Source organism: Macrobrachium rosenbergii, chromosome 44 (assembly GCF_040412425.1).
Source record: "Macrobrachium rosenbergii isolate ZJJX-2024 chromosome 44, ASM4041242v1, whole genome shotgun sequence".
NCBI classification, from domain to species: domain Eukaryota; kingdom Metazoa; phylum Arthropoda; class Malacostraca; order Decapoda; family Palaemonidae; genus Macrobrachium; species Macrobrachium rosenbergii.
This window is the reverse complement of record NC_089784.1, coordinates 16,560,047-16,578,003: the sequence shown is the minus strand read 5'-3', so window position 1 is coordinate 16,578,003 and position 17,957 is coordinate 16,560,047. Positions and strand designations below refer to the sequence as shown.

Genomic DNA, 17,957 nt, shown 5'->3' with positions numbered 1-17,957 from the left:
AAATGGCTTTGGTTTATTTCTATAAGTACAAACAAATATACAAACAAACATACAAACATTACTAAGTTTTCAAATATATAAGACATATATATATAGATAAGATATATTTATACATATATACAAACAAACATATAAACATTGACTTTTATATATGTATATATATATATATATATATATATATATATATATATATATATATATATATATATATATATATATGCAAATAAAAGTTTAAAATCTATCTAGGAAGAGATATTTATGTTTAAAGATCACCTATAATTTTTCCATCGAGACTTTAGTTCTTGAATCTGGATTTAAAAAATATATGAAAATATTCTTTTGTACAGAAATATATGAAATAATCTAAATGGGGAATGTAATATAAAGTCTATCTTCCCCTCTTGACAAATGAAAGAACGTTGCTACTGAGAGAAAAAGTTGTCTTCTTTTAATTGTTTAAAGATCTTAACGCTAAATATCCCCATTCCTGTTTTGTTACATGCGTTGTATTATGCAAGGATCCATCCAGCGTGCAGAAATTCATCTTGGAGGAAATTGTATTTCAATACTTGATGAGATCTCTCAGCATAAACGGATGCGTGACCGTAAAAAGTCTTTCGGAAGGATTATTTCCAGACGGCTGAATCTCTTCCACACATTGCACACAGTATGAAATATTGACTGACATCTCCAATGATTACTGATACGCCATATTTCAAAGAGGAGGTGAGAGCCGAATTATGTAGGGTCTTGCCCAGAAACTTGGAATTGCAGACGTACAATGATAAGAGTGGAGGATATTAATAAAACAATATTTGATAAACACAAGCATACATTGTGAAACAAACAGACTTATGACCAGTTTTCTCTATTAAGTCTTAAAAAGTCACAGACTGTTATTGAAAAAATACAACCAAGGTAGTACACATGCTCATGCTTTGCATCACAAGTCAGACATATTTATTTACATAGAATAAATTATTTTCCAGCTATATTTTCGAAGGGATCATTTCAAAAGAAGAGTAATAAAAAAGTTGCAATTTTAAGGAACGAATGCGAATAAAACTACCCTTGTTTCCATATCAACGGACTTTCATGAACATTCATGAACACTTGAACATGAAAGTTCCTCGTTGGACAAGTCGATATCGTTCTCAGCTAGCACTTTGCTGGCGAGCGTTCGATTCTCAGGCCGGCCAGCAAAGAATTAGAGGAATTTATTTCTGGTGATAGAAATTCATTTCTCGCTATAATGTGGTTCGGATTCCACAATAAGCTGTAGGTCCCGTTGCTAGGTAACCAATTGGTTCTTAGCCACGTAAAATAAGTCTAATCCTTCGGGCCAGCCCTCTCTAGGAGAGCTGTTAATCAGCTCAGTGGTCTGGTTAAACTAAGGTATACTTACTTTTACTTGAACATGAAAAAATGAGGCAATTTCGTGAATGACTGCTCTGGGTTTTCTTTCGTTTGGTTTTGAGGGTATGATCGTTAGGGATCCTTGAGTAATGAAATGGATTTAGAGGCACCATAATCCTTTCAGAGGCAACTTATTCCCATGACGATTTTTGTCTAAACTTTTTGTTTTTTATTAAACTTTTATTATTCAGTTGGTTACCAGGGAAATAATATGTGCGTTTTTGTGTATGAATGTAGAAAGACGCATAATGTTCTCGACTGACTCACCAACGTAATTTTGTTCGCACTGTCTACTTAAACATTCTGTATAAAGTTTTATAAGTTATTGTTAATTTACATTCTGCTAAATCAGGATAATATTAACATCAGTGAAATATAATAACGAACAACGAATTATATATAACATATACTACTGAAACCCAATGACGGATTAAAAACAAAGATCAAGCAAATAACATAATTTGTTCTCTAATCTTTAAATACATCTCGAAGATTTATTTATTTTAGCATTTAAAATTATTTTCCCGGGCAGTGGGACCTCACGTAAATGATCACAGACATCTGCGAAGAGGCAGACGTGAATAAAATTATTTGTATTTTTTCTCTGAAAAAAAGTTATAAAACTAATGTAACTTTAATGGTAGACAATATCTGCGGTCGAGAAAAGGAAGCCGAATGATTTATCCAGGTATATCTTATACATCGTATCCTAGAAGCATGAAACGGCTTAGTGTTTTTTTATTCGTGTTCTCAAAAGACTAATTTTTTGGCTGCCAAAATCCTCTTTCATCACAAACTCTACCAACACATTTTAAAGGAATATATTGCTTTTGTCAAGTTTATTATTTTTTCCTCTTTGACAGAGGCATTACGCAAAGAGGTTCTTGAAATGTTTGCAAAAATGTTTACATACAGTGGTCTTCTTAACAGGTATATAACTAACAACTAAATTTTAGCAGAGATAGGATTGTCACTTATAATGAAGAGGGACCATATTTTAGGGTAGAGGAGAATGAGTTGTTCAACAGTGTTACACTCTTAAGTCTGGTTCGTTCTACAGTTTTTTATAGGAATCTGATGAGCGAAATGGAATGAATAGCAAATTCCAAAATTCTCAGATTTAATGAGACTTACAAGTCAACTGGATATCAGGGTGATATTAATTGAAAATATTTTTTTGTTAAGAACTTTACCTAGTTTGAAAAGTTGTGCGTTAGACAAGGAGCTAGGAATTTACTCAGACACGTTACACGTGAAACCACTTGACAACAAGTGATAACCTTATATAGCTAATTATTAGACGGTGATCGTCACTTCATCTTCACAGGATCATTAGTGTTCATTCAGAGACAGGCGCAGCTTTAATCTTTAAAGTGGCACTTATGTAAACATCAGAAAGGCCGATAAACCCCTGCACCGAAGAGTTTCCTGATCATTATGGCTATATAATGGTCGTTCCGGGTGTCGATAAGCCTCTTATCTCGCTACTAAGCAATTAACCTTGATCATTGTAGTGGTCTGCTCTCCAATTACGGACTGCCCTTGGAACTGAATACAGCGGTGTGCTTAGATATTCTCTTGGTATGGGAACACTTCTTTTTTTTTTTTAACATGTACTCGATTGAATCATGCGATCAGTGTTCCCTCTCATTTTCTGGAATAGCATGACGCTATTGCCGCCGAATTTCGTTCTTTCCTCACAATCCTCCGCAGGAACCCAACGCTGGAACATGAATCATCGGAAGCCTGTGATTTATGTCTCCGGCTTTGGGAATTCTCCAGAAATGCCTCCATAAACGAGAAACGCCTCCCAGTAAGGAAAAGGGTATTAAAATTCTCCTGGGGTTCTTGCGCAGGCGACAGCCCCCTTCGTAATTACATTTCGCTAGAAAAATTAAAGGCCCTGACCATATGTGAACATTATTAAAGATTAAATAATGCTCTCTCTCTCTCTCTCTCTCTCTCTCTCTCTCTCTCTCTCTCTCTCTCTCTCTCTCTCTCTCTCTCATAATAGTACTGAATACCCATGTATTTATTGCCTCGAAATACTACATTCATTACGGTTGATATTTTGAATAAATATTTTTCCAAAGATTAAATTTATCTTAAACCTATATAATTACTATATTACGTTAGTGTGCCCCACGTATATATATCCCAAAAATTGTTCATTGGGCTTATCTTATGAGGACATGAAAAATATTCATGCACAAAAGGAACTAATCCTATTCTGTCTTATTCAGTTTAATTTTAATTCCTTTTATAGCTGCAATTTGATATATTGAAAGGTCAAAATCCTTCCAGCCAAGCATCTTTCCACATTAATAACTGTTATGGTAATAGAGTTTGATTTTCCCAAACATCAAAATTTCTTCTTCTTCTTCGTTTAACGTGCTTTTTCCCATTTTTCATATGGGGTAAGCACGATGCCTTCTTTTGAAGGACTTTGATTTGACGTTGGTGAGCCTCGATCGGCTGCCCTGCCTGACATTCTCAGACCCCGATATCACATGTGTATATGTAGTGCCAAATCCCCAGCTCCTTTCATTTCATTCCTTAGTAATTAATTTTTTCCGGTAACTCTTCTCCTTTCCATGATATTGCTGGCAATTTGACCTATGCACATGAAAGCATATTTATATTTTATACTGTTAATATGATGGTATTTGAACTAATATTGACGAACTAATTGTTGCTATTTTTATCATTTGATTACCTGAGCCTTTTTTGTGATCTTATTTTCCATAAATTCATACATTCGTTGCTGATTAAATAAAAAAACAAGTAACTGAACCCTAATTTTGTCAAATAACACGATTATTAAGATTTAATAATACCTGATAGCGTTAGTCTCATCATAGATTGCATTTAGGCGAACTGTCTTCATCAACATTAAATCATCCTATTTTCATTTCAAAAAGCCAGTCAGAATGCAAATGAAACACATAAAATTGAGTTATATGAAAATAACAAACGTAAAAGAAGAGCATTTTTTGCTTTTAGTGGACATTCATAAACAACTGAACAAAATCACTGCAAAGTTTTTTTCATTTATTCAGTAACTGCTAAAACTTTTTATTCTTTTGGTATCGACGAAGTTGTTGTTAATTCGATTAAGCAAGTTTCGCATCTTCCTTTCTCTCTGCGATTACTTACAGGACTTCGAACTAATGAAAACAGAGAGAGAGAGAGAGAGAGAAGGAATCGTGTTTACTTTTTGTACTTCCCTCGACGCTTGTCCAGTAATTCTTAGATTTTTACATGAGGATCAGGTCCATTCTTAAAAAAAAAATGAATTATTTCTTTCCCAGATGTTATCTTAGTATCGGGTAAACGCAGGTTGGGGACAGGGTTACAAAATATATTCTGAAAAAGTGTAATGGGGGCAAAGCTCAGTAGACTATTTGAAAGAAAACGATTAAATGATTTAGACCATTTTGTTCATTAATTAATTTTAAAAATTAACTCTTAAACGGATTAGAGCTTTCTTTCTCTGACTTATTCATAAAGACAACGGTTTTAAGGCCTATAAAAATTTTCCAGCGATTTAAGACTCGCCTTGATTTCTGGACACTAGGCACCTGTGACCACATGAACCTTCTTGAGAAATCAAATTTCGCATTCTCCTAAAATGCTACATACACGTATACTCAAATTTTGTTTATAAAATACAATTTTAATTTTGTATAGAAGGTAAAACTCCTACATTAAAGTAAATTTGACTTCAACAAATAACTGAACCTCCGCCTTAATCTTGACCGGAGGAAAGTCCAAGTGAAATTGCTATTTAGTATCGGCTGGCATGAAAGCATTTACCTTTCAAATGATAGACTTCGAAAAGCGAGTCAACCTGACCAATGGTTAAATCCTGCTAATGGAGCTTTAATCGGCACGAAGGCTCATGTCATCCAATGGCTTTTACCAGGATTTCCCCCCAAAAAACTCGAGCGGTCTTGATGGTCAGTGAGAGCTTTGGCGTAAGAGGGGAAGCTCGCCATTTTTTCCGAGTGGGCCTTAACACACATGACATTGACGTTTGAAATGGTGATGTGTGATTTTATACTTTATTCTATTTTCATTTCCCTTCAGTTCTCATTCATTGTAAATGTCTCTACTTTTATCAGGCCTTGTTATTTCTATATTTGAGTTATCTTTAAAGTATTTCATAATCTCTAGCAGCTAGATAGGAAGACTGAAGAATTATTGTCCATAAAGTAACTATATCTAGAACAACACATCCAAAGTTAAAACTAAACAAACTAAAAATATTACCTATTACTAATGAATATATACTTTGCATCATAAATTTACTCTGACGCTACTTCACGTGGGTGCAGTTGTCACCAATGACTGGGTCACCCTCATTAGTGACACCATTTGCAGTCCTCTTCAGAAACTGAAGTCACCTCACATTAACAAGATCACGACGTTGGTTCCCAAGATAAGTATGGATCTCTTTTTAAAGCGGCACTTGCGTATACACCAGGAAGGCCGAGAATCCTTGCCCCTGAGGAAAGATTCATAATCTTTATGAAAACATAAAGGGCCCCAGTGCTCGGCTTATTAGCCTAAATTTTAGGATCCATTCATTCATTATGAGTCATTCTGGATCATCTACAAGAAGCAGGTGCTGAAGCATGAATCCTCTTCTCGACAATAAAAAAACAAACTTGTGTATTTAAAAATTTGAAAACTCTTTTAATGGTATATAGAAATATCATGTATATATATACTGTATATATATTAGACATACATACATATATACTGTATATATATATATTATATATATAGAAATCATCAACACACAATCACGTGTGGAACAGAAATAAATGTGTCCTATAAATATGAATAAATGAAACGTTAAGAGGGCATTGTGTTAGTGATTAGAAATATAAAATTTATATATATATATATATATATATATATATATATATGAAGAATATATATATATATATATATATATTATGTTATATGATTAGAAATATAAAATATACATATACATACATACATATATATATATATATATATATATATACATGTATATATATATATATATATATATATATATATATATATATATATATATATATATATATATATATATATATATATATATATATATATATATATATATATATGTACATATATTTATATATTTAATCAATAACACAATGCCCTCTTAATGTCTCGATTTCTTCACGTTTGTAGGACAAATGAAAAACTTGCTCCAGCCGCCGCATATTAGTCGTAGTCAAGCGGCGTTTATTTCCTCACGCTTGAGTAGTGAGCTCTCCTGCATGCTTACCATTTAAGCGCTCAAGCGCTGGGGAGTGAGAGAATGTGTAAATCACGCAAGAAGTTACATAAAAAAAAAATTATCTTTTGCTCGTATTTTGTTATAATTCTCTTTTTTATATTTGCCCCTTCGTTTTGGTACAGCTGTAATTGAAGGGGGGATTTTGTGTTCAATGTTGCGTTAAACATCATTTTTGGGTTTCACCTAAATGATTAGATTCTAAATTGGATATGTAATAACATCAATAAGGGGATCCAGCCATGCGTAATAGAATAAACACCCACAAATATATATATATATATATATATATATATATATATATATATATATATATATATATATATATATATATATATATATATATATATATATATATATATATATATATATATATATATATATATATATATATATATATATATATATATATATATTATGTTATTTTTATTTGTTTATTACACACACACACACACACACACACACACACACACACACACACACACACACACACACATATATATATATATATATATATATATATATATATATATATATATCTATATATATTATTTGTGTGTGCGTATGTACGTGTGCGTATTGTGATGAACCAGAGTACCTACCGAGAGTGTAAGAAAGTCTTGTCTAATTGTCAGCAGACATAAAGAATAATGGTCAAAGTTGTTCCCTACCTATCTGTCTTTACATGGCCGGCTTATAATTTAGTTTGTCTTTCTCTGTCTTATTCATCCACTTATAGTTTTGATAACGTGGACACCATTCCACTTTGTCGCAGAAATAAACTACTACGATGTACAGTGTATAGAATTCATATCTTCAACTTACTTCTTGACAAAGAAGCACTTGCATATTAAAATGTCCATGGGCCACCAGGACTTCTGTATACTTTTCTTTGTCACACGTTTTAGATATTTTTGAACATTCCAGGACTTTGTTGTCGTTCTCCTTCAGTACTACAAGAGTCAACACTGCTGAGATATCAACAGAAAGCTCCCTTACTTGGACAAGGTAAATTTTCTTCTGTATATTTTAATTTTGAATGAAGTTTTCAGTCAACAATGACGTTCAATTCTACTGTGTATCCCATGAAGAATTCTTGAAAAGTTGAAATGTAGAACTTTGAATTGTTATTTACCTGGATTATTTTCCTAATGATCCTTATTTTGCATGTATCATTTCAACTGATAAAAGTCAAACTGTTACGATTCTTACACACTGCGATAAGTTGAGGTCTTGACCTCTCCTCCTATATAAGGGGTTCCCAACCTTTTTGCTCTTCTGTACCCCTCGGGCATTTTTATAGATTCCTATATACCCCAAAAAATTGAGGCTGAAAAAGAAAAACAATGAATTTGATACTGTGATATAATTTTATTATGAAATCTCTTTGCGTAAACTGTATAAGAATATTAATTGTAACAAGGATATAAAAAAAGACACGACATTGTGCAATCTCAGTGCAGATTACATCATGTATTGCGCAGTACTGGCAATTCTCTCAGATCAAATGCAACCCCATGAAAAATACTAATGTACCAATGGGGGTACATGTACCCCAGGTTGGGAACTCCTGTCCTGGATGAAATATCATTCTGGAAATTAGCATTTTGTTTTCCTCTAATGTTGATAAAACTTTTAGGAATATCTCTGAACTTTTCGTATATTTCAAAAGACCAAGGTTGATAGAGAGGAAATGTGTTTTTCTGAGCTTCATGAACTGACTTTATTTTTCAAGCTGATGCAAAAATTTTCTCAACATTTTATTTTCCTCGGAATCTGATGAAAACTAGAAGGTATATACTTTGAGGGATTGGTGGATACCTTTATTGTTTCTTACATTTGCTTACTCTGATCTTTTTGAAGGTTGGAGGTAAATTACAAATTTGAAATTTTTTTTTTTTTATTTTGATGAGACTAAGTGCCTCTTGGACAAAGCATTTATATTTTATAAATAATTGTTTCTTTGGCCTATACTACAAGGTCAGGAGTCACTGTAAAAAGCATATATATATATTTATATATATATATATGTGTGTGTGTATGTGTGTATATATATATATATATATATATATACACACACACACACACACACACACACATATATATATATATATATATATATATATATATATATATATATATATATATATATATATATATATATATATATATTATATTGAGCCGCAGGAAAAATAAAAGGAGTACAAGTTTTTTCGTGTTTTTCAACACATTTTGTACCTCTAAAATGTGTTGAAACAACACGAAAGCGTTTAGTATATATATATATATATATATATATATATATATATATATATATATATATATATATATATATATATATATATATATATATATATATAATATATAATTTGTGTGTGTAGTGTGTAATTGTAATAGACATAATACCCTCTTAACACATCGAATTCTTGGCTTTTTTTTTTTTGTCACTACAAAGACTTAGATCCAGTTGCAAGAAATTTGAAGCAGTTATGAATTCCGGTACAGGGAAACGAACCCTCGTGCCATAATTACAATGAGGTCACATTGCCGGACGCGGGTTCGTTTCCGCTACCGGACATCTTAACTGCTTCAAATTCTTGCGCTTGGATTTAAAGCTTTATAGTGGCGTGCATATCCAAAAAGCGCGAAGAATTCCGGGAGTTAACAGGGCATTGTATTTATTATTACAATTATATATATATATATATATATATATATATATATATATATATATATATATATATATATATATATATATATATATATATATATGTGTGTGTGTGTGTGTGTGTGTGTGTGTATATATATATATATATATATATATATATATATATATATATATATATATATATATATATATATATATATATATATATATATATATATATATATATATATATATTAGTAGGGCGTCCTGAACATTTGGCGTCCTCAAGAAAGGGTGTCATTTGGCGTCCTCAATTTTTATTATTATTAATCAAAAACTTCTTTCAGTTTTCTTTTGAAGATGGAAAGAGAAACCCACAAGATTCCTGTGTATAACTTGTTTACTTGTAAATATTTACATGTTACTTTTAAACTCGAGTACTTTCAGGTCCTGACTGTGACCCTTTTTCAAGAGATGAGGTAGTCAGGCCTTGAACCAGCCTGACTACCCCATCTCTTGAAAAAGGGTCACAGTTAGGACCTGAAAGTACTCGAGTTTAAAAGTAACATGTAAATATTTACAAGTAAACAAGTTATACACAGGAATCTTGTGGGTTTCTCTTTCCATTATTATTAATTTTATTTTTATATTTTTGCTGAAGAAAATAACATGCAGTTTTTTTTTATATTTTTGCTGAGTAAAATAACATGCATATATATAAAAAAATATGTATTTAAGTAGGGGAAAAGGTGCTATTTGGCGTCCTGAACATTTGGCGTCCTGAACATTTGGCGTCCTCAAGAAAAGGTGTCATTTGGCGTCCTCAATTATTATTATTATTACTTATTTTATTTTTATATTTTTGCTGAAGAAAATAACATGCAATTTTATTTTTATATTTTTGCTGAAGAGCATACCATGCATATATAAAAAAAAAATTATGTATTAAGTAGGGGAAAAGGTGCCATTTGGCGTCCTGAACATTTGGCGTCCTCAAGAAAGGGTGTTATTTGGCATCCTCAATTATTATTATTATTTTTTTATATATATTTTTGCTGAAGAAAATAACATGCAATTTTATTTTTATATTTTTGCTGAAGAAAATAAGATGCATATATAAAAAAAATTATGTATTAAGTAGGGGAAAAGGTGCCAAGGCCCATGAACTGATATGAGAGAGACCAACTGCGTGACTCATCAACTGCCGTATGACTTATCAGTTGAATCAATATAAACTATCTGTTATTAATCCCACTTTATCAATAAGAGTCTGATTAGGAGGAGGAGACACCTTGCTGAACTGATCTGAACTGATATTAGAGAGACCCACTGCATGACTCAACAACAGCTGTGTGACTGATAAGAGCTGAACCGTTATAAACTAACTGTTATTAATCCCACTCTATCGATAAGAGTCTGATTAGGTATCCGCTGCTGATATGATTTAGACCCACTGCGTGACTCATGAACAGGTGTATCATTGATAAGAGTTGAAGCGTTATAAACTATCTGTTATTAATCCCACTCTATCGATAAGTCTGATTAGGTATCTGCTACTGATATGATTTAGACCCACTGCGTGACTCATGAACAGTTGTATGACTTCATACAGACATTACAATGTACAGCTCTCTGAGATATACAGCTCTAACTCTCCACCCGATTGTTAAAAGTCACACGTTTTAACATGCTCTCGAATACGCTCACTGTCAGTGTCACTTAACCTATGTATGGGATAAAAAAAAAGGGGATTCTACCTATCCACTCATTTTATTAGATAAAGCAGTATACATTAACAAGTACATGAATCTGGGGGTTCTCCCGACACACATTCCAATACAATACCACAACGAGTTGTTATAACCAACCTTAAACCTCTAAATAATTTTACAATAAATAACCATAGGGTTCCAAATCTAGTATTTCGTACAGCCTGACTTTCCTCCCCCTCCCCCTTCTTCTCCCCCTCTTCCGTTAGTGTTCTGCGTAGAAGAACTCGTCTTCCTCCTCCTCCTCCTCCTCCTCCTTGACCATTCATCCTAAGGAAGAAAAGTAAAATGTCTTAGAAAAACCGAACGTGAGCAAAATTAATTATGTAATGTATATTAGCAACGTTTTTAAAAATGGAATTAATCATTACCTTTTATTTAAAGAATGCACACACTCCTTGTATGTAAGAGCTCGTTTAACGTCCGAACTCCAGTGTGAACACCGCACCCTCTTGAAAAATTTGAAATAGTATTCCGTCACCCACCTCCAGAAACTCTACGGCGATCAAACGCCCCTTTTAACTTTCATTTCTGTTATGCAAAAAAATTAATAATTCATGAAACCAATTCCTTATCCAGACTATGAACATCGGCCAGTTATTAGCAAATATCAGCCCTGACGAGAAGAAAAATAATGAGAAAAATTGAGAAGACCATATATAAAATCATTTCCACTGATGCTGCCATCCTCTTTAACAAAACTGCTAGAAAGAGGGTCTCTAACCTTCATATATTATTATTATTATTATTATTATTATTATTATTATTATTATTATTATTATTATTATTATTATTATTATTATTAATTAAGAAGAAGAAGAAGAAAGTAGACCCTCTCTTAAATAAGGCATGTTAAATAGGATGGCTGCATAATTATAGTTAATTTTTACTGAGTATTCTCAGGTTTCCATATGATTCTTTTCATTTCTACCTTAATATTGCCCATTGTTCGTATTTTGGTAAGGAGAAATACATCAGCCGAGTGTGTACAGCAGTTTTGATTCTCTACACAACAGGCCATCCCCTAGGAAAAAGAGGTGTGGAGGCCAACCCTCAGAAAAGAAAAAAAAATTGGGGAGGTAAACCAAGGAAAAAAGGCCTGGGAGGCAAACATGAAAGGCACCACCTGCCAGCGTCCCTGGCAAGTGAACCAGTCAGGTTTATTGGTTTGCTCGCCAATGGACAATTGCTGCCCACGCCTCCGGGAAGCCCTGCACCTCAGGAGAGAGAAGTCCAGTGTGAATGCTGTGCAGGAGAGTCTTTTCCTCCAGATGTCGGTATGGATGGCACTGCCCACCAGGATCCCTGGCAAGTGAACCAGTCAGGAACCTCCATCCACTGGCAAGTGATCTTCCCAGCACAACCATCTCCAGTGCTCACACAGGGGGAATGGTGCAACCTTCTGTTGCACCTATGCGAGCACCAGAGAATGGTGGGGGATGGTGATGGGAAGATCACCGCCAGTGGATGGAGGCTCCTGACTAGTTCGCTCGCCAGGAATGCTGGCAGGCAGTGCCATCCATGCCGAAGTCTGGAGGAAGGGAGTCTCCTGCATGGCACGTAGACTGGGCTTCTCTCTCCTGATGTGCAGGGCTTCCCGGAGGCGTAGGCAGTAATCGTCCGTTGGTGAGCAAACCATTCAGGAGCCTCCATCCACTGGCAGTGATCTTCCCAGTACCACCAGCCCAATCTCCAATGCTTGCACAGGGGGAATGGTGCAATATCTGTTGCACCTATGCAGGTGTTGGAGAGTGGTGGGGATGGGGGGCTGGTGGTGATGGGAAGATCGCTGCCAGCAGATGGAGACTCCTGACTGGTTCACTTGCCAGGGACGCTGGCAGGAGGCACCTTTCATGTTTGCCTCCCAAGCCTTTTTTCCTTGGAGTTTACCTCCCCAATTTCCTTTCTGAGGGCCCAGCTCTTTTTATATGAGAAGACCATATATAAAATCATTTCCACTGATGCTGCCATCCTCCTTAACAAAACATGCTAGAAAGAGGGTCTCTAACCTTCATATATTATTATTATTATTATTATTATTATTATTATTATTATTATTATTATTATTATTATTATTATTATTATTATTATTAAGAAGAAGAAGAAGAAAGTAGACCCTCTCTTAAATAAGGCATGTTAAATAGGATGGCTGCATAATTATAGTTAATTTTTACTGAGTATTCTCAGTTTTCCGTATGATTCTTTTCATTTCTACCTTAATATTGACCATTGTTCTTATTTTGGTAAGGAGAAATACATCAGCCGAGTGTGTACAGCAGTTTTGATTCTCTACACAACAGGCGATCCCCTAGAAAAAGAGGTGTGGAGGCCAACCCTCAGAAAAAAAAAAATGGGAGGTAAACCAAGGGAAAAAAGGCCTGGGAGGCAAACATGAAAGGCACCACCTGCCAGCGTCCCTGGCAAGTGAACCAGTCAGGTTTATTGGTTTGCTCGCCAATGGACAATTGCCGCCCACGCCCCCGGGAAGCCCTGCACCTCAGGAGAGAGAAGCCCAGTGTGAATGCTGTGCAGGAGAGTCTTTTCCTCCAGATGTCGGTATGGGTGGCACTGCCCACCAGGATCCCTGGCAAGTGAACCAGTCAGGAACCTCCATCCACTGGCAAGTGATCTTCCCAGCACAACCATCTCCAGTGCTCACACAGGGGGAATGGTGCAACCTTCTGTTGCACCTATGCGAGCACCAGAGAATGGTGGGGGATGGTGATGGGAAGATCACCGCCAGTGGATGGAGGCTCCTGACTAGTTCGCTCGCCAGGGATGCTGGCAGGCAGTGCCATCCATGCCGAAGTCTGAGGAAGGAGTCTCCTGCATGGCACGTAGACTGGGCTTCTCTCCTGATGTGCAGGGCTTCCCGGAGGCGTAGGCAGTAATCGTCCGTTGGTGAGCAAACCATTCAGGAGCCTCCATCCACTGGCAGTGATCTTCCCAGTACCACCAGCCCAATCTCCAATGCTTGCACAGGGGGAATGGTGCAATATCTGTTGCACCTATGCAAGTGTTGGAGAGTGGGGGTGGGGGGGGGGGGGGCTGGTGGTGATGGGAAGATCGCTGCCAGCAGATGGAGACTCCTGACTGGTTCACTTGCCAGGGACGCTGGCAGGAGGCACCTTTCATGTTTGCCTCCCAAGCCTTTTTTCCTTGGAGTTTACCTCCCCAATTTCCTTTCTGAGGGCCCAGCTCTTTTTCCTAAGGGATCACCTCCTCAGGTCTTTTTCCTAAGGGATCGCCTCCTCAGGTCTTTTTCCTAGGGGATCGCCTCTGCAGTCATTTTTCCTGGGGAATCCTCATTTGATATTTCATTAGGCTCCTTCAATAGATTCATCATTGGAGCCATCATCAAACTCCTCATCTTGGGATTCTTCACTAGAGTCCTCGGGAGATTCTTCATTAGATGTATCGTAAATTTCCTCATCTGATTCTTCAGTATATTCCTCGTCTTCATCTTCCAATTCTTCATATGAATCATCATCTTCCTCATCTTCCGATTCTTCATATGAATCATCATCCTCTTCATCCTCCAATTCTTCATATGAATCATCCTCCTCCAGGTTGTCAACATTTGATTCATTATCCAGATAATCATTATAGGGACATTCCATTAATGCTGAATTTCCTTCAACATCAGCATCGCTTTCCGAATCAGATTCATATTCATCAGCAGAATCAGAATTATATTCACTGTACCAATCACTTTCTGATTCATCCACTTCTTCATCATCTAACCATTCTGGTAGGTGAGGATTTTCAAATATTTCCGATGCGTACTCTTCAATAGCTTTCCTGGTCTTGTCATATTGTTTCCTCGTCTTTGCATTACTCAACAAATCATTTGCATAGTTGATTTGTAGCATAATCAAATGTGCTGTCTCTTTGTCAGCCTCTTGGTTCTTATCAGGGTGGTATTTTAGGGCTGTCCTCCTGTAGGCTTTTCTTATTCCATCTTGAGCAACATCTCTCTCAACACCTAGGACGTTGTAGGGGCATCCATATTGTTGCATTCTCTCTAGGTCTTCAGCGAGCGATATTAAGTATTCTGCCATTTCATTCTCTTCTTCTAGTCTTGTCAACTCAGCAATAGCGTCTGTGCATCTTCCTAGTAATAAGAAGCACAAGCCTAGTCGTAACCTGCAGTCTTCCTGGTCCTCATCCACGGCAAGAACGTTAAGGAAACATTCGCACGCCTCTTTTAACTTTCCAATCCTGCAGAAAATATTCCCGGTAATTCTGGCCAAGTCGACGGATACCCAAGGATAGAGACATCCCAGAGACATGGCCAAAGCAATATTTTCCAGGGCACTGTCAAAGTCCTTGGCATCAATCATCCCAGGAAGAGCTTCCCAAAACATCCTCTGCTGTACAAAATCTTGTGCTATCAATGCCCTTGGGTGATTTGGGCATACATCTAGCACCTGTGACAGAAGCATTCTGGATTTGCCAAACTCTAAATTGCATGCACTAAGCAAAGCAGACTCTATTTTGATAAGACAGGTCTCCTTGAATTCTTTGGGAAGTTCATCCAACACATCCTGTGCCTCCTCTATCCTGGCTAGTGTCAACAAGCATCTTACCTCCTTGACACGACACTCTAAATCATTGCCATAATATTTTACAATAATTCTCAGGAGAGCGAGAGCAGAATCGAAATCTTGATTGTCAATACATCGGTTTGCTTCAGATTTGAGCACTGCTCGACGATCAAGATCTTCGCTTAGCGCGTTCTTTTGGGTCAGCTTATATTCCGTCTCTCTGAGCTTGCCTTGTATCTCCAGAGCCTTCTCTTCTGCCTCTTTAAGCCTACTCTTGGTCTCTTCCAAGTGACTGGATGCTTCATCAAACTCTTGCTGCAACGTTCCTTCCAAATATTCCATCAGTGCTCGGTTCTCGTCTTCCAACTGGGCAATCCTGGCTTTCAAAATCTGGATCTCCTTCCTTGTGGGAGTGTTTTTATGCCTCTGGTCTTCAGGGCTTTGATCACAAGTTTTATCCATATATGCAGTCAAAAGTCCACTTTTGTTGGTGTCATCACATTTTACAATTTCAGAGTTCCGACCAGAAATTCCATGCCTCAATTCTGGCAGACTTCCATCTCCATACATTGCATCTTGCAACACCTGCGTTAAATCGCCCCATTGCCTCAAGTAATCATTCTTCTCTTCCTGGGCCCTGTCGTATTGTTCTGCCTTTGTTTTCTGCATTTGATCAAACAGATCCTGGGCTCTTTCTTTATCCTGCTTCTCTTTTTCAGTAATGTTTTGGTGATTTTCATTTCCACACTCGAGTGCAATGTGTTCGAGATGGAAATTCCTCTCGGCAATTCCATGCAAAAGTGCCATCAGCATATATTTATCCTGATTCCTCAAGGTTTCTTCTTTTATCCTCTGGTGTTCTCTGGCACGTCTCTGTTCTGTAAGCATATTTTCTTCTTGCATCTTACACTTTTCTTTCCAGATTTCGCATTCTTCCATTAGGTGTTGAATTTCCTGCCGATGTTCACTTTCCTTCTTCTCCAGATCGTTTTCTAGCCACATCTGATCTTCCAACAATTTGTCTATCTCCTTCTCGTGTTTCTCCTTTAGTTCTTTTTGTTCTACTCTGAGTGTTCGTTCTGCATTTAACAAATCTTCTATTTTTCGATCGCCATCCTGGAGCTGTTCTTTCAGGGATCTCAGTGAACTCTTCATTCCATCTTCTCGTGCTCTCGATTCTTCTAGTGAAGTCTCCACCTCCTTCCTATGATGGAGAGCACTTTCAAGTTTTTCTTTCATATCCTGCTTTTCGATTTCCAGCTCGTTTATCACGTCGTTCCTTTTCTCGATCTCCCTTTCGTATTCGTGTCGAAGTTCATTTCTGGTTTCTGCAGCTTCTTGTATCATTATTTCTTTCTCTTCTAACAGTTCTCGTAGTTTCCTGTCATCAGCATCAGCATCATCCTTCTGTTTTTTCAAGTCGTGTTCCACGTTTTCCAAATATTTTTTAAGATTTCCGTATTTATTATAAGCAAATAAACCAACAGAAGCCGCCACAACGCAACAAGTACCAAACGCTGCGGTGACTCCCGCCGTCCATCCAAAATCCAAAGCCGGTTTCTGTTTCGGTATCTTTGTCAAGACAATATCGAGGTCGAAATCCGACCCTGGTATAACTGTATAATAGGAATTAACTTCCTCCACTATCCTAGTAGCTGGCTTGCAGCTAGCGACTAGTCCAAACAATGCACACAATAACTTGTAAAACGAAAACATTTTCATTTGTAAAGTTTCAAGTATCTTGCACTAAGCTTATCTTTAGAATCTGCCACATCTTGAAAGATGGAATTTCGGCTTCAAACAAGTCTTCAGGATCCACAGCAGGCTTCAGATTCCTGGCTCGCCTCCAAACGTGGCTTCCTTCTCTCTTGGGAATTCCCAATGAGAGTGATGAATAATGGACTAATCTGAAGACTTTGTCGACTCTGCGTTGACTCCAGGAGGGGCCTCAAACTTTTGAAGCTGTTTTCGCTTTCGGAGGAGCAGCAAGAAGAGTGTGAAAACGATGACGAGTAAAATTTTGAAGAGAAATCCTAAACACTGTTTAAAGTCGGAGATATAAACTGGAAATTCAAATATCTTAAAATTTTGCCATTCTTCATAAAAATCTTTCTTTAACAGAGGAGACAAATATCGCTTACATTAAATTTAAAATGCAATGGAATGTTTCTTGGTCGTGTATTTTCCTACACGATTTTAGGAATAAAATATCCAAATTGTCATTGTTTAACAAATAAGCGAGTAATTGAATAAAAAAAGAGAAA

General features: G+C 36.3%; 1 protein-coding gene across 1 annotated transcript; it reads right to left on the bottom strand.

Moving 5' to 3' along the window:
• Positions 1-14,466: 14,466 nt before the first annotated feature.
• LOC136829228 (early endosome antigen 1-like) lies at positions 14,467-17,409 on the bottom strand. The gene has a single exon (XM_067087528.1). The coding sequence runs from the start codon at positions 17,407-17,409 to the stop codon at positions 14,467-14,469; it is 2,943 nt and encodes a 980-aa protein (XP_066943629.1).
• Positions 17,410-17,957: the final 548 nt, after the last annotated feature.

Bases quoted from the DNA above. Each gene is read 5' to 3' on its own strand.
- LOC136829228 (XM_067087528.1), bottom strand. From the start codon at position 17,409: ATGTTTTCGTTTTACAAGTTATTGTGTGCATTGTTTGGACTAGTCGCT.